Source organism: Hemitrygon akajei, chromosome 23 (genome assembly GCF_048418815.1).
Source record: "Hemitrygon akajei chromosome 23, sHemAka1.3, whole genome shotgun sequence".
Classification (NCBI taxonomy): Eukaryota; Metazoa; Chordata; class Chondrichthyes; order Myliobatiformes; family Dasyatidae; genus Hemitrygon; species Hemitrygon akajei.
Window position 1 is genome coordinate 33,107,393 of NC_133146.1, and position 25,631 is coordinate 33,133,023.

Consider the following 25,631-nt stretch of genomic DNA (forward strand, 5'->3'; position numbering starts at 1 on the left):
AATTTGTCAACCCTCCTCCTGTATGAATGTATCACTGCCTTCAGATCTAATGTTCTACAGTAATTAAAACTAAATTAAATAATTTTCCTTGCAGGCAAGGGGTAGCCATAGCAACTTCCCCAATATATCTGTTAGCAAACTATTATCTGTTAGCTACAGGCCAAACCATTCACGTGCCTTCTACTGTATTGAACCGCTGACATGCTGATCGCAAATTCATCAAAAACCTGAACAAGAACCAAGCTGAATAAGCAGATCTAAATGCCCCTTCCTTGCACAGCTTGGTCTTGGTTAACAGCTACACAATAACTTCAGTACTGTGAGATGAGCAATACACAATCTATCAACGTGGATTGGAAAAGAGTGTACAGGAAGTATATACTGTAAATAATGTTTTTATATATTTATTCCGCTGAAAAGAGGATCTGCATAGCTCCTTGATCTAACTCACTGCAGGAAGTGGTTGACATTATGTATTGTTATTTACATTTGTGCACTGAGGGATGAAGGTCATTTATATCTTTACTTCTCAGTGTTCAATAGGTTGACGTTAGAATAGATTCAAGTGTGGGCTTATCTCTGGTATGAGGAAAATGATGCACATAAGTTATTTGTTAAGTAATGCTGAGGCCAGATCTGCTTCTTACTTGATAGCTCCCTTTCTCCCCCTCCCACCATCCCCCTCACCTGGTTTCACCTATCACTAGCCAGCTTGCTTTCCTTGCTCTCCCCTCACCATCTTACTGTGGCTTCTGCCCCTTCCTTCCCAGTCCTGATGAAGTGTCTCAGCCCAAAACAGTGACTGTTTATTCTCCTCCATGACTTGCAGAGTTCCTCCTGCATTTCTTTATTTATTTAGAGTTAGAGTGCGGAACAGGCCCTCCCGGCCCAGCGACACACCTATTTAAACCTAGCCTAATCACAGGACAATTTACAAAGACCAATTAACCAGCTAACTCTGGTGCGAGGAAAGCCACGCGCTCACGGGAAGGACGTACAAACTTCTTACCGAGGATGCCGGAATTTATCTCTGAGCTCCAGTGCCTCGAGCTGTAATAGAGTGTGTTGCTGAAGCTTTCCAACATCTCCAGAATATTCAGTGTACTCTGAAATGGTGGAATATGTTGACGCTATAACATTGCCATGAAGTATCAGGTTGTCACTAAACCGTTTTCGATTCACGTGTTGTGCGAAGGTTAGACCAAAGAGCTGATTGTGGACTTCAGAAAGGGTAAGGCGAGGTAACAGAAAGCAACCCTTACAGAGAGATCAGAAGTGGAAAAGTAAGCAATTTCAAGTTCCTGAGTGTCAACATCCCGGAGGATCTGACGTCATCCCAACATATCAATGTGGCTATAAAAAAAAAGGCAAGACAGCGGCTGTATTTCATTAGGATTTGGTTTGTCACCTGAAACACTCAAAAACTTCTGTAGATGTACCGTGGAGGGCATTCTGACAGGCTGCGTCACTGTCTGGTATGGGGGCGGGGGGGGGGGGGGGGCTACTGCACAGGATTCAAGTAAGCTGCAGAATGTTGTAAAATTAGTCATCTCCATCATGGGAACTAGCCTCCGTAGTATCCAAGACATCTTCAAGGAGCGGTGGTGCCTCAGAAAGACAGCTTCCATTATTAAGGACCCCCATCATCCAGGATATACCCTTTTCTCATTATTACTGTCAGGAAAGAGGTACAGAAGCCTGAAGGCGTACACTCAGTGATTCAAGAACAGTTTCTTCCCCTCTGCCATCTGATTCCTAAATGGACTTTGAACCCTTGGACACTACCTCACTACTTCTTTATTATTTTTCTTTTTGCACGACTTTTAATTTAATGATTTAATACACACACACACACACACACACACACACACACACACACACATACACTGACACAAGCATACGCGCACACAAACACACACGCACATATGTATATTGTAATAGATTTTTTTCTATATTTTTCATGTATTGCATTGTACTGCTGCGACTAAGTTAACGAATTTCACGACGTATGCCGGTGATATTAAACCTGATTCTGATTTTGATTTCCAGAATGTCTGATGTTTATAACACAGGCATGGTGGGAAGTTTGGTTCCCACCATGGCTGTCATATTTAAATTTATTTCATTCAGTATATCCTGAAATGATGGAACACGTTGAGACTATACCGTTGCCATGAAGTACCAGGTTATCACTAAAACTTAATTATATTCACATGCTGTGCAAAAGTTAAACTTTGGAAAAAATAAGATTACAATGTCCAACTGAGTCATGCCAAGTCAATCTGGAACTAGGGACTGGCTTTAAAAAAGCCAATGTAAATGCTATGTGGTAGCTTCCTGAATTCAGCTTTATTTTGAGTATTCCATGGTTCTGAGTTGTATTCATGCAGTTTCTATACAGTTACACCACAACCTGAATAGTTATGTACATATACTTAACACAAAATTCACAGAATAGAAAGTAATGTATTCATCTCAAAAGAGTATACATTAAATTTTGCTCAAAAGTACTATGTGCTTTAAAAAAAATCAAATGAAGTGAGTTTGACCACGTTCCCCCAGAGCTATCACTTCTTGCTGAGTAAACTTCAACCAAGGAGAGCTTTATATTATATTACACGATTCCAAACATAGTGGCATTATTCATAACCAAATTTTGTAAGACTTGAGTTTCACTTTGACTGCAGTGACAGAATCTGGAGAAAGAACAGTGCTGTGCAGTTTTTACTGCTTTTTCTGTATAGTATTTTTATCCATTAGCGTTAATCCTGTGTGTAATTTTATTTTATTTGAATTCCAATGCACTCAAATACTTGATGAAAGATATTCATAATTGGTGAATTTTGAAAGAGTGACAGAGATAAATAGCTTGCACTAAAACTTCTTTCAGTGATTTCTGTAGAGTGGGAAATGCTTAATGTTGGTAGAGGAACACGTGCAGTAAATGTTTTCATGCACGAAGATGAAGAAACTGACGTATACCATATCATATAATGTTGGCAAGCTGTTGAAGGTACATAGTGTCATAATTAACACACATGAAATGCTGGAGGAACTCAGGCCAGGGAGCATCTATGGAAAAGAGTAAACAGCCGAAGTTTCGGGCTAATACATTCCTGCTGGGTTCTCCAGCATTTTGTGTGTGTTTCGCTGGATTTCCAGCATCTGCAGACTTTCTTTTTTTGTGATTTTACACCATCATAACGATAGCTTGTCCTAACATTTATTGCCCTTCCAAGATGCTGGTATTGTGGTAGCTATAGAGCACAAGGTATTTGACTTCATTTTCGGAGGTGATTATTGACTGCTGCCTATTTGGGGTGAATGCACAGTATTCTTATCAGCCGTTGCCTGAATGTAATCTAGGCTCTGCAGCAAACTTCTTTTCTTAATTGGAACTGAACATTGCATAAACGTTCTCGCTTCTGATGTCATGGACGAAAATGTCATTGGTGAAATGAAGAATATCGTTGGGTTTGGTTGGACTTGCGGTAGTGTCCTGAACCTGCGATGATTGACCTCCAACAATCAAAGATGTCTTCCTTTGTGTGATGTATAACCCAACCACTGGAGTGTTTTTCCCCTTTCCCAGCACTTCTTTGTGTCTTAAAAGCCATCATGCTCACCTCACATCTAAACTTCAGATCTTTGGGCCATGTTTTAATTAGGCCTTGAGTTAAATGACCCTGGTAAAACTGGGAATGGACAGGCAAGTTAGTAGTAGGCAGCTGTCAATCCCAGGGGATCATGGGTCCTCTCCAGAGCGCAAGCCTGGGCGGGAAGATATGAAGAACCGGCTGTGGTCCATGCAGTGGGTTCTCCCTCTTCACGTTACTGATGTAGTCCAAGGGAAGGGCAAGCACTGATACAGTTTGGCACCAGTGTTGTCACAGAAGTTGCCAGAGTGAAGTTGTAAACAATATCAAACTGCCTTAGGAACCCCGGCTCCAGATTTCTTCCTTGGGGTTTACTCCCGAAGCCTTTCCCATGGGTGGATATGGCCACAAGGCAGCGGAGGTTTAAAATCAAGGTTTTCCTCCTTCTAAGCAGGCTGCCATCCAAGGCTGACAAACCCCACCTGCCTGAAGCAACTGGTTTTGAGGCACCACTGGTCCACCTTTGCCCCTTCTCTTGTCAGTAGAAACAGTTCCACCGGGCCTAGTAGCTAAGTCACATGTGAAGGCCAAGAGTTGGACTTGGTTGTCAGAGGCTGTAAGAGACACACGCCATTTGGAGCACTTTATAGGTAGTGGGAGCTTATCCCCACTACCACCCCCGGCTATGACAATCTTAGGAACCACGAGCAAGTTACTTGTGCAAAAATTGTATGTTGTTAGGCTCACACAAGAGAATGAGGAGGTGATACATAGGAGTTACAGGGAGATAGTCGCCTCTAAGTTGCAGGAGGCAGGTGCTTGGGTGAATCTCAGGAGAGGGAGAGAGATTAGGCAGCTAGTGAAGAGTACCCCTGTGGTCGTTCCCCTCAATAATAAGTATACAGTTTTGGATACTGTTGGAGGTATGACCTACCGGGGGAAGCTGTAGTGACTGGGTTTCTGGCACTGATTCTGGTTCTGTGGCTCAGAAATGAAGGAGGGGAGAAACAGATTGCAGTGGTGATAGGGAATTCCATAGTTAGAGGAACACACCGGAGATGCTGTGGGCGTGAAAAAAGAAGCCCGGATGGAATTTTGTCAGGGATGTCTCAGATTGGGTCCACAGCATTCTGAAGGAGGAGAGTGAGCAGATGGAAGTCATGGCACATATTGCTACCAATGTCATAAGTAGGAAAGGGAGTCTATCTGAAGAGAGAATATAGGGAGTTGGGTAGAAAGCTGAAAAACAGAACCTTGATTGCTGCCTGTGCCCTGCACCAGTGAGGGTAAGAATAGGATGAATTGACAGATGAATGTGTTGCTGAGGAAATGATGTGGAGGGCAGGGTTTCAGATGTATGGATCGTTGGGATCTCTTCTTGGGAAGGTATGACTTGTACAAAAAAGACAGGTTACACCTGAACCTGAGGGGGACCAAAGGCAGGCAAGTTTGCTAGAACTGTTGGAGAGGGTTTAAGCTAATTTGGCAGCGGGATGGAAATCAAAGTGACAGGGTAGTTGGTATACAAGTTGATGTATTGTGTAGTGAGACTGTGAGGAAGGACAGGCACTAGTGGGATGAGTTGAAGTGCAACATGGGGGCAAAAGTGAAGAATACAGGACTGAAGATGCTATATTCAAATGCACACCATACAGAATAAGGTAGATGATCGTATAGCGCAGTTAGAGATGGGTAGATATGGCATTGTGGACATCAATAGTCATAGCTGAAAGATCATAGTTGGGAGCTTAACATCCACAGATACACTTTGTATCGATAGGATTGGCAGGTAGGCAGAGGAGGTGGCATCGTTCTGTTGGTAAAAAATGAAACCAAATCCTTAGAAAGAGATGACATAGGATCAGAAGATGTAGAATCCTTTTGGGTCAAGTTAAAAAACTGCAAGTGTAAAAAATACCTTTATGGGAGTTATCTCCAGTAGCATCCAGGATGTGGGATACAAATTACAACGGAAGGTAGAAAATGCATGTAAAAAGGTCAATGTTACAATAGTGAAGGGGGATTTCAAAATGCAGGTAGATTGGGAAAATCAGGTTGGTGTTGGATCCTAAGAGAGGGAGTTTGTAGAATGCCTATGAGAGAGCTTTTTAGAGCAGCTTGTGGTTGAGCCCACTAGGGGAAAGACAGATCTTGATTGAGTATTGTGTAATAAACTAGATTTGATTAGGGAGCTTAAGGTAAAGAAACCCTTAGGCAGCAGTGATTATAATATGATAGAATTTACCCTGGAGTTTGAGAGGGAGAAGACATAGTCAAATATAGCAGTATTAGAGTGGAGTAAAAAGAATTATAGAGGCAAGAGAGAGGAGCTGGTCAGAGTTGATTGGAAGGAGACACCAGCAGAACAGCAATGGCTGAAGTTTCTGGGCAATGCAGAAGGTGCAGGATAGATGCTTCTCAAAGATGAAGTATTCTAGGAGGATGAGGCAACCATGGCTGACAAGGGAAGATAAGAGAGTGTATACTATAGCAAAAGTTAGTGGGAAGGTAAAGGATTGGGAAGCTTTCAAAAACCAACAGAAAGCCACTAAAAAACCATAAGAAGAGAAAAGATGAAATATGAAGGTAAGCTAGCCAATAATATAACAGGGATTACCAAAAAGATTTTTCAGGTATATAATGCTTAAAAGAGAGGCGAGAGTAGATATCGGACTACTTGAAAATGATGCTGGAGAGGTAGTAATTGAGAACAAAGAAATGGCGGACGGACATAATACTATTTTGCGTCAGTCTTTATTGTGGAAGACACCTGAATTAGATGGATCACACCCGAGGGTTCTGAAAGAGGTAGCTGAAAAGATTGTGGAGGCATTAGTAAAGATCTTTAAAGTATCTCTAGATTCTGGAATGGTTCAGCGGAACTGGATCGCAATGTCAATCCATTCTTTAAAAAGAGAGGGAGGCAGAAGAAAATGAATTATAGGCCAGTTAGCCTGATTTCAGTGGTTGGGAAGATGTTGGACTCCATTATTAATTATGAGGTTTCACAGTACTTTGAAACGCATGATAAAATAGGCCAAAGTCAGTATGGTTTCCTTGAGGGGAAATCTTACCTGACAAATCTTTGTCAGAATTCTTTGTGAAAATAACAGGCATGACAGAGAAAGGAGAGTCATTGGATGTTGTTTACTTGAATTTTCAGAAGGCTTTTGACAAGGTGCCGCAAATGAGGTTGCTTAACAAGATTAAAGTTGATTTATAGGAAAGATACTAGCATGGATGGAACATTGGCTGATTGCCAGGATGCAAAGAGTGAGAATAAAGGGGGTGTTATCAGTGGTAAGAAGTGTTCCACGGGGGTCAGTGTTTGGACCGTTTTTTTCATGTTATGTGTCAATGATTTGAATGATGGAATTGATGGCTTTGTGTCCAAGTTTGCAGACAATATGAAGATAGGTAGAAGGGCAGGTACTGTTGAAGAAGCAGGGAGTCTGTAGAAAGATGAGATCTCTTATTGATATTGATGGCCAGTCATGTAATGTACTAAAACAAAATGGGTGCACGTTTTATGACTTCTGCCTGTCTTAGTCCACAATTCTTGGGCATCAACTGAATTACAAACCCCGTTTCCAGAAAAGTTGGGATATTTTCCAAAATGCAATAAAAACAAAAATCTGTGATATGTTAATTCATGTGAACCTTTATTTAACTGAGAAAAGTACAAAGAAAAGATTTTCAATAGTTTTACTGACCAACTTAATTGTATTTTGTAAATATACACAAATTTAGAATTTGATGGCTGCAACACACTCAACAAAAATTGGGACAGAGGCATGTTTACCATTGTGTTACATCACCTTTCCTTTTACTAACACTTTTTAATCGTTTTGGAACTGAGGATACTAATTGTAGTAGATTTGCAATTGGAAATTTTGACCATTCTTGCTTGATATAAGACTTCAGCTGCTCAACAGTCTGTGGTCTCCGTTGTCTGATTCTCCTCTTCATGATGCGCCATACATTTTCAATAGGAGATTAATCTGGACTGACAGCAGGCCAGTCAAGCACACACACTCTGTGTCTACAAAGCCACGCTGTTGTAGCCTGTGCAGAATGTGGTCTGGCATTGTCCTGCTGAAATAAGCATGGACGTCCCGGGAAGAGACGTCACCTTGATGGCAACATATGTCTCTCTAAAATCCTAATATACGCCTCAGAGTCAATGGTACCTTCACATACATGCAACTCACCCATGCCGTGGGCACTGATGCACCCCCATACCATCACAGGTGCTGGCTTTTGCACCTTTCACTGATAACAATCAGGATGGTCGTTTTCATCTTTGGCACGGAGAACTCGACACCCGTTTTTTTCCGAAAACTAGCTGAAATGTGGACTCATCTGACCACAGCACACGGTTCCACAGTCTATTGGTCCATCTGAGATGAGCTCGGGCCCAGAGAACTCACTGGCATTTCTGAATAGAGTTGATGTACGGCTTCCTCCTTGCGTAATACAGTTTTAAGTTGCATTTCTGGATGCAGCGACGGACTGTGTTAAGTGACAATTGTTTTCCGAAGTACTCCCGAGCCCAGGTGGCTATAATTGTCACAGTAGCATGACGGTTTCTTGGGCAGTGCTGCCTGAGGGCTCGAAGATCACACGCATTCACAGTGGTTTCCGACCTTGCCCTTTATGCACTGAGATGTCTCTGAATTCTCTGAATGTACTGTAGATGTTGAAAGACCTAAATTCTCTGCAATCTTGTGTTGGGAAATGTTCCTTTTGAACTGACTAACAATTCTCTCATGAATTTTGGCACAAAGGGGTGAGCCACGACCCATCCTTGCTTGCAAAGACTGAGCCTTTGATGGACGCTACTTTTATACCCAGTCATGATACTTCACCTGCTACCAATTAGCCTGCTTTATGTGGAGTCTTCCAAACTGGTGTCACTTGAATATTCTGTGCACTTTTCAATCTTATTTTAACTCTGTCCCAACTTTTGTTGAGTGTGTTGCAGCCATCAAATTCTAAATTTGTGTATATTTACAAAGTACAATTAAGTTGGTCAGTAAAACTATTGAAAATCTTTTCTTTATACTTTTCTCAGTTAAATAAAGGTTCAAGTGAATTAACATATCACAGATTTTTGTTTTTATTGCATTTTGGAAAATATCCCAACTTTTCTGGAAATGGGGTTTGTACATCAGCAACAATGAGCAAGACATTTTTTTAGGGAAGAATATAATCTAGTACTTCAAGTAAGCTGTTTACCTCCATTGCTGTCAAAGAGCCTGTCACTGATCTGACCCCATATCAATGCTTTTATTCCATATTTCTTACAACCTACTTTAAACAAAATGTTATTCACAGATTTTAAAATGACAGAGAGGGAACCTTTTTGAATCATAAAATTATGAAAGGGATAGATATGATAAAGGCAGACAAGTTGTTTCTACTGGTAGGTGAAACTAGGACTAGGGGACATAGCCTGAAGATTCGGGCAGTAGATTTAGAATGGACATGAGGAGAAACTGTTTTTTCCAAAGAGTAGTGAATCTGAGGAATTCTCTACCCAAGGAAGCAATAGAGACCACCTCATTAAATATATTTAAGACACAGATAGGTGTTTGCATAGTAAGGGAATTAAGGGTTACGGTGAAAAAGGTAGGTAGGTATAGCTAGGTCCATCAGCCATAATCTCATTGAATGGCAGAGCAGTATCAATAGGCCAGATTACCTACTTCTGCTCCCATTTCTTATGTTCTAAGCAAACTAATTGCATCGTTTTGGGGGTGAAGTTTTTGCCTCGTTTCCGCCTCATTTCAGATGCCAAGATCTACCATCTAGTGCATAGGTGTCAAACACAAGGCCCGCGGGCCATATCAGGCCCGGCGTACAATTATATCCGGCCCGCGAGATCATTTTAGATAGATCTATTATTTTAATTATTAATGGCCCGGCGATATGAAGCGCTGATGACACACAAACTACAGATCCCATAATGCAGCACAACAGCTGCCGATAGGCTACCCGGGAACATTCCCGCGTCAAGCGTCTGTTGCTGTATACAACGCTATTCTGAAGTCAAAGCTAACCCCTAACAATGGCGAAGAGAAAAGTTGATTCTGAAAAAAAGAGTCTTTCAAAACCGATGAGTATATGTTTACTGACATTGCCGGTAAACCCGTGTGTCTTATTTGTGGAGCTAATGTGGCTGACATAACAACACATTTCAGCGTCTTAAACCTTCAGCTCCAGGGACGTGACCGCATGATCACTGACATGTATGATGCAGTGAAGGCATTTCAAGTGAAGCTGCTCTTATGGGAGACACAAATGCACCAGTGCAACTTGCCTCATTTTCCCTGTTGCCAAGTAATGTTGAACCAGGTCGGCGCAATGATGTTCCCAAATGCGCACTTTGCTGATAAACTGAGCGCACTTCGCACTGAGTTCGCACGGCGCTTTGGTGACTTTGAAGCACAAAAAATTAATTTCGAGCTGTTTTGCAACCCATTTGCCGTCGACGTGGAAACTGCACCTGTACAGATTCAGATGGAGCTGATAGAGCTGCAGTATAATGGGACACTAAAGGCAAAGTACGACACTGCAGGGCCCATACAGTTTATTCCCTCCATTCCTGAAGCAATGCCTCAGCTCCGTCTACATGCGGCTCGAACCTTGTGCATGTTTGGTAGCACATATCTGTGTGAGAAGCTTTTCTCAGTGATGAAGATTAACAAAACATCACACAGGAGTCATCTCACTGATGAACACCTGCAGTCCATCCTGAGAATCTCCACAACACAGAACCTTACACCAAACCTAAACGAACTTATTGCCAAGAAAAGATGCCAAGCATCCAGCTCTGACAAAACGGCATAAGAGCAAAGAAAACTGAGTGTTTTGATTTGCTGTTGTTTTAACTTTTGCTGAAAAGCACAAATTTTATTTATATTTTCAGGGTTTTTTTGCAGCATGCTCATATTTCTAACTTGTATAATACTGACAGGAGATATTTTTATGGAGAGCAAAATATTTAAGTTATTTAAAGTTTTAGTTTATTTTTTCTGGAATAATATTCCTGTCTATTTTTATTCATACTTATGTTCAAAAAATGTTTAGTTTTAGTGTGTTCAATAGATGTTTATCCTGTTCGGCCCGCGACCTAAAGTGTGCTTTGAGTTTTGACCCCATGTGCAATTGAGTTCGACACCTCTGATCTAGTGCATGCACATCAATGGTAATGTCCAGCGTGGCAGAAGTGTTGACTGCACCTTCCTTGAGTCATAATACAGTGCTGCATTGGTGCAGTAGAGTGGCAGAGGGAAAAGCTCTTGCCAGACATGTCACACTGCAGTCACGCCAAAATGGCCAAGTAGTCATCGGTTATGTGTCTACAGATTCATGCCTACATCCAGCAGTTGCTTTTGCTTCAACCTTGGGCTCATTCTCTTTCGATCATGATGGAGTATGTTAATGAATTGAGATGTGAATATTTCACAAGAAACATACTGTACACTTGTCTTATCAGTTAGGATCAGTGAACGTTTTGCTAGGAGTTGAATCATAATGCAAGTAAGATTCCATATGAAAATGATGCTCTTTTTGTCTATGACTCTCCTGATGAATTTAATGTGGTGTCAATTGCATTAAAACTAATGATAAATGTCAATTTTAGCTCATTTCACAGATTTTCTGTCATCTGCCTTGTGGACCACTAGGTGGTGCCAAATTGACATTCTTGTCCAAGTGATAGATTGCTCAGTGAGGGGCAGTGACACTAATGTATTGGCAAAATAGTTCTGTCACTTTTATTAATTTATTACTTTCTACACGTTTATGCACCAACAGATCAGTGTCACTCTGTGCACGTACATTAAATATTTTTCTGCTCCTATCAAAGTGCATAACCTCACATTTTCTATTTTAATTTAACCATTTTCACCTTGCCCTTAATTGATCTGTCAAATTGTCTTTGCAGACTCATTGTGTCCTCTTCGCATTGACCCTTGTATCAACAGAAAACTTGACAATGTTACACTCTGATCAGTAAACTTGGTGGTTAAGTTCTTATAAATCTTTGTCTTGCAGAGATGGTGGAAGCGACATTTTACCTCTGTACTTATGAGTTCATCCTTAAAGGCATAGTTTCTCCCTGGTGTGACCTTTTCGATAAAGAAGACGTAGAGGTAATAATGATATCACTACAAATGTGTCCTTTATAATTCATGTTTGTTTAACAAGAAAATCTTACGTAAGCTGTGGTCTCATTTTCCATCAGCAAGTGCTGGCAGCTTGCTGATACACAATACATAACTGAGAAATTGACCCTCCAGTAGCAGTCATAGTTATATAGGAACAAGGTGCTCCTGATGCTGGAAGACTAGATGCCTCAACTTTACATTAAATTTTATTCAGACTTTGACCAAGCCAAAACCATTCATTCCATCAAGGATCAGCACCTATCTAGTCACATATGTGCTAATGAATTCAATGTTGAGATGAGCAATATTAAACACAGTTTGTTTTTAATTCAAACTTGCAGCATCCTCTTTTTTTGCTTTGGTTATACTGAGCAATGATTCTGCACCTTTTATTTCTTTTCCAATTATCACTCTTCCATGATGTGCTATTGTCCCAGTGTCATCAAATCCACCATCCAAAATTCATTCCTGTTCTTTCGTCTTCATCGTCCTCTCTTAGTTCCAGCAAAGAACTTACACCAATAGGGGCTAATAGAATGATGTGAATTCCATGAGGTGTATTGGCATAAGTCTCCCCTTCAGCAGGGCATATTGAATAAGAATTATTTCTCTTATGGGAATCATTGTAATGATCACACCTCCTGTAGGGATCATTGGATAACATCCAGTTAATAAGCAGACTGGCCAACTTTTCCTCTTCCCACCTTTCCTGTCTTGCACACTACAGAAGGTAGTGTCTGTATGATGTAAGAACAGTAGTCAGCGCATTCAGATCAAGCAAAATGTCTGCTGTAATCCGCTGTACCTCAGCTTAGTGAGCCATCTAAAAATAATAGTTTGATTTCCAAACACAGGAATTATTGATCAAACTGTCATTTACAAGATTGTAATGCAGTGAGACCAAGAAGTGATTATTTGATTCACTATTACAAAAATATGCATACAGAACATTTATTTTAAATCAATTATCGCATTCCAAGTGGTAAATCAGATAACTGCTATTGCTTTTTTGGTTATAGAACAGCATCTAAATCACGTGTTAATTCATATTTGCTTGCTTTGTGTGGGTAATGCTTTAACTGGAATACCAATAGTAATCTTAAACTAGCTATTCCAATTATCTGTTTGTTTCTCAGGTACTGGAGTACTTGGGTGACCTGAAGCAATACTGGAAGAGAAGCTATGGATATGAAATTAATGGTCTCTCCAGCCACAAACTATTCCAGAATATATTCCAATATATGGACCAGACCATTGAAGAGAATGAGAGGTAAAGATGATATCTCATGAAATGTGTCACAACCATGGATTAACAGTCATTCTGTCAGCCTAATAAGAGCTCCGTGATTCCTGTGTGGATATATCCTAGTCAATAAACACAAAAAGGCTTCTGCTTTTAAAATTCACTGCTTTATACATTGATTTTCTCCTAAGTTATACGCAAAGATAACTGGAGCCCTGGAAAGAACTGTAGTTAATCTGAGTTTAAAATTAAATGTCTTACTATTTTTTTCTTCTTATCTTCTTGTAACTGGTTTCCTGATGACATCCTGTGTTTTATCTCCTTCAGTTCTCTGGCAATATTTCTGCATATCCCTAATTCTTATTTGATGATGCCAATTAAAGGTGAAGGCATCACTTCAGAATTTATTTAATTTTTTTTTTCTCTGCCTTTTTCCATTTCTTCCCATAACCTTTTTTACTGGTACAAAAAAAAAGCTCCGTGTACTATTTGATGTCCTGTTCCTCACTGGAGTTACAGTCAGTATCTCACAGATTATACTTCTTCATTAGTGACAGATGGGAGACAGTTGCGAGAACCCGAGGACAAAGTTTAATCAGCAGTATAAGGAAGGGTAGATAGTCTACAGGAGAATTCAAACACCATGCATTAAGATGGTTTTGTCCTGAATCTCTAAGTTAATTTTGTCCCTTTCTAAGCTAAATGCTACAAACCGCTGGAAACATTCTTTCCTACTCTGCTGCGTTTTATTTCTTCAGACTGCGTTTATCATTTAAACATTCATGGCCACTTTGTAAGTTACTTACTGTACCAAATAAATTGGCCACCGAGTTTATGTTTGTGGATCTCTGCTGCTGTAGCCTGTCCACTTTGAGGTTCGACATATTGTGCATTCAGAGCTGCTGTTCTGCGTACCACTGTTGTAGCGTGTGGTTATTTGAGTTACTGTTGTTTTCCTATCAGCTTGAACCAGTCTGTCCACTCTCCTCTGAACTCTTTCATTAACAAGGTGTTTTTACCACTCACTGGATGTTTTTTGGTTTTTTGCAACATTCCCTGTAAACTAGAGACTGTTGTACGTGAAAATCCCAGGAGATCAGCAGTTTCTAAGATACTCAAACCACCCCTTCTGGCACCACCAATCATTGCACAGTCATAAATTATTTTTCCCCATTTTGATGTTTGGTCTGAACAACAGCTGAACCTCTTGACCATGCATCAGTGCTGAGTCTGAAGTTACTGACAATTTATGTAAAGGCTGTCTCTGTGCTGTGGATTGCTCTAAAGACCAGATTGATCTAAAACCAGATGGCACAGCCTCAGAATAGAGGGACATCCTTTTTGAATGGTGACGAGGAGGAATCTCTTTAGTCAGAGAGGGGTGAATCTGAAGAATTCTTTGCCACAGGCAGCTATGGAGGTCAAGTCTGCGTGTATATTTAAGGCAGAGGTTGATAATTTCTTAATTGGTCAGGGCATGAAGGGATACAGGGAGAAGGCAATAGATTGGGGCTGAGAGGAAAATTGAATTAGCCATGATGAAATGGTGGAGCAAACTTGATGGGCCAAATGGCCTATTTTACTCCTATATTCTGTGGTCTAATGTCTGCATGCTTTTATGCACTGAGTTGCTGCCACATTATTGGCTGATTAGATATTTGCATTAACGAGCAGGCTTAATAAAATGGCCACTGAGTGTAAATATTCTGGTCCAGAGAATAATAATCATCCCAGTCATACCATTGTTCTTCTCATTTGTTTGATAAAGCCATGGAGGTTGCTAATAGATTTTCCTTCCCCTTAATTCTCTGCTGATCAAAGCAGGGCATGTCAATCATGGCCCCCAGTGGCAGTATTGAACTCACTTTAGTCAAAGTGTTCACATCAATAACTGCAAGTTTAAAGCTTGTCCGTACCTATACTTTGGCCCCAATCTCATCAGACTGACCATCGCCTAGAGCTTTGTGAACTTATTCTTATTTCTGGTACATCGGACCTTACTTAGTGCCAATTTATGACAAACTGGACTTCAAGTTCATGGCGTGGTGACTGGACCAGCAGAAAGTGGATAAGGACTGCTCACCCTTGTTCTCCTGGAGGTGAACGTTGCAAAGTGGACTGCAGATTTGTTGGTGGTTATTGAAGGAAACCATTGAAAAGCTAGTCAGACCAGAGAATAATGATATAAAGCTGGTTCCAGCAGACCAAAAGGAAAATTGCAACCTGTTATCTGCAATATGTTCAAAGTTCAAAGTAACTTTATTATCAAAGTACATACGTCACCATTTACCACTCTGAGAATCATTTTCCAGTGGGCATGCTCAGCAAATTTACAGAATCAAACTATAACAGGATCAATGAAAGATCAACCGGAGTGCAGTAGATAACAAAATGTGCAAATGTAGATAAATAGCAATAAATAATGAGAACATGTAATTACAAGATAAAGAGTCTGTAAATTGATATCAATGGTGTGGGAACATCTCAGTGGATGAGCAAGTGCGTGTAGTTCATAAGCCTGATGGTTGTGGGGTAGTAACTGTGGAGTATGAGTGCACACATAATATAGAACTGGTAAAATAAAGGTCAGATGCATAGAGGATAATCCATGTTCTCGAAAGAACATTTAAAATAAAATTGGAAATTGAATTCCCTTGAGCGTGTATTTGCAAAATAAATATATCATTTTGGTAATCCTTGTACAATATTCTGTACAATATTCTTGTCAGCAGATGGCGATGTGCAGCCATGATTAATGCAATGTATAACCCTGTGAAAAGGAAGTTCTTCAGATGTCAATGTATTCCGAAGGGAATTTGTAGAAAACAAGTTGTTTTACAAGTTTTGTTCTTTGCTGGGAGTTAATATAATTTTTTACAATTTCAAATCTTACTAGCTTTTGGTTTCTTCTGTGATACTAAATTCATGAATCAAAAAATATCATCCTAAAGTCTGTTTTCAAGGTTTAATTTCTGAATTTTCTGCCAAAGTCAATAGTTAAGTACATGGGTTAACTATGGGCATGTGCTAAACTGTAGAGTTTTCACTAAAAATGACCTCTAAATTGTGGAGAAATCTAAATGCATTAATGTACTCCACACGTCCTTGGATGAAATGTAGGGTCCACTGTGTATTCTGCAAATTCTGTATCCCTCCCTCCACCCCTCCCCACTTCCCCCGCCCCTCCCTCTCCCCCTTCCCCCTTCCCTCCTTCACCTCCCTGCTGTAACATTTCATCATGGCTGATTTATTGTCCCTCTGAACCCCATTTTCCTGCCTTCTCCTAGTAACCCTGGATACCCTTAGTAATAATCCAAAGCCTATCAACCTCCGCTTTAAATATACCAGTGACTTGGCCTCCATAACCATCTGTGGCAATGGATTCCACAGATTCACCACTCTCTGACATAAGAAAATCCTGTATTTACATAATCCTCCATTGTTTACATTTTTAATAAAATTCCCCTTTTATTTTTATTAACTTTACCCCTTCACCTGCCCCACAGATTCTCCCACTCACACTACACATTACGGGAACACCTGTGGGAAGAGAAACAGAGTTAATGTTTCAAGTCAAATACTCTCCATCAGAACTGGGACGGAGAGAAGAGAAGCTCATAAAGTGGCAGGGAGGGTTGGGGACGGGGTGATGTCCCTGAAGGGGTAAAACCAGATGACCATGAGAATAAGCTTTAAACTGCAGAAGCAGTTGGAGAGGGAGAACATCAACATAAAGGTGTTGTAAGAATTCAGTGCTTGGCCTTGCAGGTATATCTTCTGGCAATTTACCTCAGAAAATTGAAGAGAGGATGGTGTTTCTTTTCCATCAATGGTAATGTAAAAGTTATTTTCTGGGAACTGTAGTATGCCTCAACCATTGAACATCTACAGAAACTTGAAACCCAAAGAGGTATTTGTTTTTAAATGTTGTTTGATTTAGTTCTCTATATTTAAAAAAAATAACTTTGTCAAAGCTTTGGAATGTTTCTGAATGCCAAATGCATTCAAATCCCTTCATAGAACTTTGATAGCTGACATTGTTGGATTATGGCTAAGACTGGTGTCTTGTGGCTCAGGGTATTATTGGTTCCCTTGATCTGACTGGATTTAAGTGTAGAACGAGCAGTCACAGCAGTCACAAGCTTCACCTCTGCAGCAGTGGCAGCTTTGATCAAGATGTTCAACGTTGAACCCTATAGCACAGTACAGGCCATTTGGCCCGCAATGTTATGCCGACCTTTTAACCCACTCCATGACCAATACGACCTTTCCCTCCTACATAGCCCTAGTGCTATTATGTAGGATTTGAGAAAGGTGAGCAGAAATTTGGTCCAGAGATTAACCTGCACAAAGTCCAGGCCACGTTTACAGAAGTTCAACTATGTAAATGGCCACGATTCAGTATATTTTATTATTTTCCTGAAAAGTATTACTTTTACTTCTATATCATGTGATAAATTTTGCTTCCAACTATGAGTAAGCATTTTTCAAATTATCATTTAATCAGTTTGTTTACCTCCACATGACTTCTCATACTTTGAACTTCATTGAGTTTTCTATTTACAGTGTGATACTATCATTATTTCTGGTGTTAAAATTTGTGACTAACAGAAATTCTATGGGCTTAAGGTGTGAAATGCCCGATGCAGCAATTTTACACATTTATATATAGTGGTGAACCTTGGATCAGTTAATGTGTTAAGTAAATGAATGTGTAATCTAGTGAAATGAAATCTAGTGTTCTAAGAGAAGAAAATATTTGTACTGTGAGCACATGAAGTTAAAATTCTGTGGATGCTGAATGTCTTAAATAATGATGAAAATGGTGAAAGTACTCTGCGTCAGAGCTGATGAAAATTGATTACCGTTAACTTACTTCCTCTCTCCATTGCAGTTACTGGTTTGATGGCTATTTCTGGCATTTTGTAGTTTACTTGTTTAAGGGCATTCAGATATGCAAGTGAGGAAGGAAGAAATGGAGGGATATGTCCACACAACAAGCGGTGATGGGGGTTTCTGTGGAAAATATATAGTGGCATGTGACCTGGGTCTGAGAGACATATACTTGTGATGTGACTTTGAAGATCAGCTTCTTTAAAAGCTGGATCTTAGTCAGTCAACAATTACAGTTTACTGTAATCTCGGCTGAGATATTCAGTCTGTAGTAGGTCCTCAGTATTTAGCAGAACTGTCTTGAATCTTGCACCACCAGCAAGTCCAGAAAAATCATCTCCTTTATTATATTGAAATCATGCATTATTTCCCTGAAAGTGTAGGGCCCAAAGGTGGCAGTGAGGTAGATAACCCATTTATGAGGGGATGCTAGACCTCACCAAATGGGGCATTAAATGTACATGGAGCTTAGAAAAATAGAGGGCTATGGGTAACCCTAGTAATCTCTAAGGTAGGGACATGTTCGGCACAACTTTTTGGGCTGAAGGGCCTGAATTGTGCTGTAGGTTTTCTATGTTTCTAAAGGCTGATTTATACTTGTGCGTACGGGCTGTGCCGCAGCCTACGCCGTAGCCCTGATTTTCACTTCTGCATCACTCTACGCCGTAGTGAGCATGCGTTGGTGTACGCCAAAACGCTAGTTCCCAGTGGGGTTTCTGTGCCACTGTGTTGAGTTTCTTCGTGAGAGACATGGATTAGGAAATGCATTTCGAACATTTTCGCATGTCAGCAGGTAGATTTGACGATTTGGTTCATCTATTTTGTATCGGTGTACGCACAGCCTACAGACATGGTGGAGAAGAAGCAACTGGAAATGCAATGCTACCAAGCAGACCAATCACAGTTGTCGTGGTCTGCATCACCGCGACGCGCGAGTAACTTTTCTGGAGAGGTACACGTCACCCTACGGCGTAGGGTACAGCGTAGGGTATGTGTTGGGTACGGCGTAGATACGACGCACAAGTATAAATCAGCCTGTAATCCTACAGCAAGAAGGTAATGCTGATAGGAATGATGTGAAACCATAATGAGGTACAGAGGAGATTCGCCAGAATGATGCCAGGGATAGAAAGTTCTGTTTCTCAGGAGAGACTGGAAGAAGCTAGGTGTGTTATCTCTGGAGTTTAAAAGATAACCTGATTATGGTGATTATAATTTATGAGGGGTATAGATATAGATAGATAGATACTTTATTCATCCCCATGGGGAAATTCAACTTTTTTCCAATGTCCCATATACTTGTTGTAGCAAAACTAATTACATACAATACTTAACTCAGTAAAAAATATGATATGCATCTAAATCACTATCTCAAAAAGCATTACTAATAGCTTTTAAAAAGTTCTTAAGTCCTGGCGGTAGAATTGTAAAGCCTAATGGCATTGGGGAGTATTGACCTCTTCATCCTGTCTGAGGAGCATTGCATCGATAGTAACCTGTCGCTGAAACTGCTTCTCTGTCTCTGGATGGTGCTATGTAGAGGATGTTCAGAGTTATCCATAATTGACCGTAGCCTACTCAGCGCCCTTCGCTCAGCTACCGATGTTAAACTCTCGAGTACTTTGCCCACGACAGAGCCCGCCTTCCTTACCAGCTTATTAAGATGTGAGGCGTCCCTCTTCTTAATGATCTACTACAGGAAGTTTTTCCCCATGACGAAAATGGTGGCATAACAGTTAGTGTGCTGGTGAATTACAGCACCAGCTGTAATTCAATTCCCCCTACTATCTGTGAGGAGTTTGTACATTCTCCCTGTGACCATGTGGATTTCCCCTGGCTGCTCCTGTTTCCTTCCACATTCCAAAGGTGTATGGGTTAGTAGGTTAATTGGCCACATGGGTGTGTTTGGGCAGCGCAGGCTTGTTGGATCGGAAGGGCTGTATCTCTTAAGTAAATAAAATGTCAAAGATAGATAGAGCATGATTGGAGTAATAGTAAGAAATTTAGAAGGGATCTCAGGGAAACTATTTCCACCCAAAGGGTGGTGAGTATCTGGAATGCACTGATGGAGAGAGTGGTGGAAGTCTAGCATTTAAGGAATGTCTAGACCGGTACTAGAATCATGAAGGCATGGCAGGCTTTGGGCCAAATGCAGAAAGATGATATTAATGTGGATGGATGCACACAGGGTTGGTGTAGACATGGTGGGCTACAATGCCTCTTTCCATGTGAATTCTGAATACAAAGAGGGATTTGTGTAACATTAGTTCTACATTAGTTTATCATTACTTCTAGAACAGTAAGGGAGGATGAAGAGATGGAATTGTCAACCAGGATTCCAGTGCATACTCTCTCTCAGAAGTCATCAAACATGGTATTGAGAAAGCTCTCTTACCTTGTGGTGATATGAGTGAGATGCATCATCGTAAAATATCTGGAGCTATGGAAACGTGATGTTCAAAGAAGAAACAGGAGAATATCTGCTGATGCTGGAAATCCAAGCAACATACACAAAATGCTGGAGGAGCTCAGCAGAAAGGCAGCATCTATGGTAAAGAGTATAGTTGATGTTTCGGGACGAGACCCTTCATCAGGACTGGTGGAAAAAAAGATGAGGTGTTAGAGTAAGAAGGTGGGAAGGGAGGAAGAAATACAAGGTGATGGGTGAAACTGGGAGGGGGGTAGTGAAGTATAGAGCTGGGAAATTGATTGGTGAAAGAGATACAGGGATGTAGAAGGGGTAATCTAATAGGAGAGGACAGAAGGCCATGGAAGAAAGGAAAGGAGGAGGAACACCAGAGGGAGGGGATAGGCAGATAAGGATATGAGGTGAGAGAGGGAAAAGGGGATGGGGAATGGTGAAGAGGGTGGTGGGGGCATTAGCAGAAGTTTAAGAAGTTGATGTTCATGCCATCAGGTTGGAGGCTACCCAGATGGAATATAAGGTGCTACTCCTTGAACCTGAGTGTGGCACCATCGCACCAGTAGAGGAGGCCGTGGACTGACATGTTGGAATGGGAAGTGGAATTAAAATGGGTGGCCAATGGGAGATCCTGCTTTTTCTGGCAGATGGAGCATAGGTGCTCAGCAAAGCAGTCTCCCAATCTACGTTGGGTTTCAACGATATACAGGAGGCCACACCCAGAGCATCGGATACTGTAGATGACCCCAGTTGACTCACAAGTGAGGTGTCGCTTCACGTGGAAGGAATATTTGCGGCCCTGAGTGTTAGTGAGGAAAGAAGTATGGGGGCAGGTATCGCACTTGTTCTGCTTGCAAGGATAAGTTCCAGGAGGGAGATCAGTAGGGAGGGACGAATTAACAAGGGGTTCACATAGGGAGTGATCCTTGCAGAAAGCAGAAAGTGGGGGGGGGGGTGGAGGGAAAGATGTGCTTAGTGGTGGGATCCTCTGGGTGATGTTGGTGGACACAGAAAGACTGGTGGGGTGGTAGGTGAGGTCAAGAGGAACCCTATCCCTGGGGTGGTGGGAGAATGGGGTGAGGGCAAAGAAGAATGTGGGGTTGAATTAAATTGCTGGGGTGGTTTGGTGGAATGGAAGAATCTCAATGACAGTCTTCGATTTCTGAATTTTGCAAAGTGGTCAGCAGTGCAAATCACTGAGAAGGAATTTGGTCACTTGGAAATTAGTGTGGGACAGAATATAGTAGAGATGTCATAATCAGAACTATGGTTCATAATGTAATGACAACTCTTGACACAAGTTTGAAAACTTGTAAGTCTTTCCAATAATGCAAGCCTCTCTGTCAAAAACTTTGGGGACATTTGTAACCATTAGAATTTTTGCATCCTCACTTTTCAAGAACAATGCTGGTATTATGCAGATTGAACCACTCTGATTCCAAAGGCTGATTAATGGGGTTGAGCAAATGGTAATGATAAAAGGAAGCAGATGAATACTTGTGATTATGTTGATGGTCTTAATGGATGGTTTGGCTAATCACCTAATGCACTGAAATAAATGGGTGCACATTCTATGATTTCTCTGTTTTTTAGTCCAATGCTCTTGGGCATCCACTGAAATTTATCAGCGGCAATGAGCAAAACATATTCTTGCATAAAAAGATAGAAAATTAGGAGATAGAACATAGAGCAGTACATCATAGGAGCATGCCCTTTGAGTGCTGAGAATGATGCCAAATTAAGCTAATCATTCTGCCTGCACATTCTGCCTCCTTTCCCTGCATGTTCAAAAGCTTGTCTAAAAGCCTCTTGAACACTATTATCATCTCTGCTTACAGGGCCACACCAGCAGACATTATAGCTGTCTACCACTCTGTGTTTTAAAAACTCTTGCCCCACATATCCCTTTTAAACTCTATTCTCAACCACCTCCCCCCCCCCCCCCCACCATTCTTACCTTAAAGCTAAGATCTTGAGTATTTGACATTACTACTCTAGGGAAAGGATTTTGCCTCACATAATTTTGTAATCATCCCCTCAGCCTTCAACACTCCAGAGAAGGTTTGTCTACCACAAAGGATTCTGCAGATCCTAGAAATCTAGAGCAACACACACAAAATGCTGGAGGAACTCAGCAGGTCAGGCAGCATCAGTGGAACTGAATAAACAGTCGATGTTTTTCTTTTTTTTTATGTAACCCCCTGGGTCGCCTCAGGCTCGCTCAGCTTGTTCTCGTCTAGGGGGAGCAGCCTTCCCCTAAACTGGGTAATCAGCTTGTGTGGATGCTGTGTGATGTCCCCGCCTCGCCAAAGAACAGACAGGACACCATATGCAATTAAATCATTACAGTTTATAAAGATTACTATAACTAGGTAATTAATAATGATACAGTATACATGAAGGAAAATAAAATAAAGAAACTTATCAAAGTCCAAACCACTTCGTGCACAACCGTTGGAGCTCAATTACTAAAGTCTTCTGGCCACCATTCGATCCCCTCCGAACTCCTCGACTCGCAGTTCAGGACCACCCGAAGTGGTCAACCAAGCACATCTATCTTCGTCTTCTCTCCTCGGGGTACCTCCTGGCCTTGAACCCCCGCTTGGGGTCCGTTCCTCGCCCAATTTACAGCATCGCGTCCTCTCTCTCTCACCCCCTCGCACCGATCTCCCCAAAAGCCCGCCAACAATAGCTTACAAACACAGAAGAAAGAACAACATTAATCCCAATTGGTTTACAAAGGAATACAATTCTAGTTATCAGTAAATTTTAACCCAAACAAGCTTCCAGCACTCTCTCACAACAAAGAAGCATTCCTACTTTTAACAAAATAAAGAAGCCATTTTGATTAACATACGCAGTAACAAAGAAAAAGAAAAAAAAACCCTTTACATTTATAACTAATACTTCCTAATCCAGGCAGCATCCTGGTAAACCTCTTCTGAATCCTTTCGAAAGTCCCCAGGTCCTTCCCATTATGGGGCAACCACATCTGCACACAATCCTCCAAAGTCCATTGTTGCCATAGTTTTATATGACTGATTCATGACTTCCTTACTCTTGTACTCGATACCCTTAATGATAAAGACACGCATACTATGCAGCTTCTTTACCACTATATCAACATGCATTGCCATTTTCATGGAGGAATGAACTTCGACTCAATGATGCCCCTGTTCAACAATGCTTTTTAGGTCTTTCCACTAACTGTAATTCCCCTTACACATTTGACCTCCCAAAGTGCAACACCTCAGACAGTTGAAATAGGCAATTCAGCCCCATTGATACTAGTGCGCTATTCATTGAGTTTGTCACTGTTCCTGCTTTTATCCCATTTTTCTTACAACCTACTGTAAACAAACATATCAATCCTAGATTTAAAATTGACAACTTTAGTCTTAACTACCTTTAGTGGATGTGCTTCAAATTTCTACCAATGTGTGTCAGTAGAAATGTTACCTTATTTCAATCTTGAAAGGTCTGGCTCTATTGTATAGATTGAATTCTCTAAGTTTTCCCATTTATTGCCTGTGCTCCTTTGACCTTGATTACCCATCAGTGAAAATCCTTCCTCACTATCTATTCAAAGTTCTCTTGATACCTTGGGACTTTAAACAAGACTTCTAACTTCTGAGGAATGTAATCGTACTTGGTGAATCTTTTCTCATAACCTAACCCTTAGTGACAATAATTGCCAAAGAATAACACTAACATATTAGTGCACTATGAATTAGAAAATCTAGAATAAACGCTCTGTGTTTTAATTTCTAACTTTTCCCCCATAAAGACTATAAGACATGGTAGCAAACTAAGCCATTCAGCCCATCGTGTCTGCTCCAACATTCAATCATGGTTGATTTGATATCCCTTCCAGCGACATTCTTGTGCCTTTACCCGGAACCTTTGAATCAAGAGCCCATCAACCCCCACTTTCAATATACTCAGTGACTTGACCTCCACTACCATCTATTGTTAATGCTCAAACAAGAAGGATGCATTTTTCTTTTGTTTAAGCAACTTTATTTTCAATGTCTCTGTTCAATACCTGCGGGCTGCCACCTTTACATCCCACAATTCCCTTCCTTCTCTCGGGCTCCCAAGCATGACAGGGAGAGTGCACATGTGTACTAAATACTTACATAGTCCAAGTCAATAAAACACAATAATCTCCTATTCTTTTTATGTATTAAAAAAATAAATTTGAAAAAAAAATTAAGCTATTTCAAATGTCCAAAAAATTCACATATCCATTAGGAAATGGGAATTAGTTCTAACCCCTTGAAGTTAATGCAATTCTGAAGGTACCAAATGCCTTAAGTGCCTTTAACAGCTCAAGAGCTGCAGCTCCCTTCTTTGTGAGACAATCAGCTAATTGTTCCTTTGTAGTTGACACGTGATGAATTTTCTGTGCTTGGACAAGTTCTTTGATGCCGCTTATCTCTAGACAAAGCCTCTTCACTGTAACTGGCTTGGTGGATTTGATGGCATCAACCAAAGAGTAGTTGTCAGTGACTCAAGTTATTTGTAGACTTTTCTTCTTTGGGTCACCATGGAAAAGCACAGAATAGACAGGCATTGCAAGGGTTTCTCCTGCCAGCGTACTCCGTACAACTCTTCAGATCCTTTTTGATTGCCAATAGAGAGGTGAAAATCTTCCCTCTTTTCCCATCAGTTCAATAAAATGTCCCCCTTGAGTACCTCCATCAGGAAGATTTCAGGAGGCATCACTGAAGACAACGACCCTCAATGAGCTATATTTTCCAAGCTGTTGAAACCACAAGACTACTTTTTCAGTTTGAATTCTGCGCACTATTTTGTTTGCCGCGTAAACTTTGTACTGTGGTATTTGTTTTGTACTGGATGCCAAGTTGAAGGCATCAAACGTGATGTCAGGTCTGCTCTGCCTTGCCGTCCATAGAATCTGACCTATCTTTGACCAGAGTTGCTCGGCTTCAGCTTCACTGAGGGGTGCATCCTGTTATGTGGCACGTGAGGATTCCATGTGGGTTGTCTGAAGATTCCTGATGTAGCTTTCTTGGTGCAGTTGTACTGTTCCATTAACAGCAAGGATGCCTATCCCAACATCGCAGAATCTGTCATCTTCCTCGCGCCCAACCTGAAAGGCTGACCTTAGCTGAGGGATAACTGTGTGGCAAAGTTTTGTGAGCTTCCCCGTATGAAGTCATCTACATTACAGGCAAGTACTCCAAATATATGATATCCTGAATCTTGCCAGAAAAAAACCCAGCTGGATCCCCTTTGACAACATTCCACCTGTTTACAACATTATTTCCTTCACCTTT

At 40.9% G+C, this 25,631-nt stretch overlaps 1 protein-coding gene across 3 annotated transcripts in view; it reads left to right on the top strand.

Annotated features, from left to right (window-relative positions):
- The window catches only part of LOC140715317 (multiple inositol polyphosphate phosphatase 1-like), a 79,663-nt gene that overhangs the window by 9,993 nt on the left and 44,039 nt on the right, over positions 1-25,631 (top strand). For all 3 annotated transcript variants that reach the window (XM_073027355.1, XM_073027356.1, XM_073027357.1), the window contains exons 2-3: positions 11,658-11,755; positions 12,907-13,040. In XM_073027355.1, the coding sequence (XP_072883456.1) occupies positions 11,658-11,755; positions 12,907-13,040 (232 nt within the window). The remainder of the gene's footprint in view (positions 1-11,657; positions 11,756-12,906; positions 13,041-25,631) is intronic.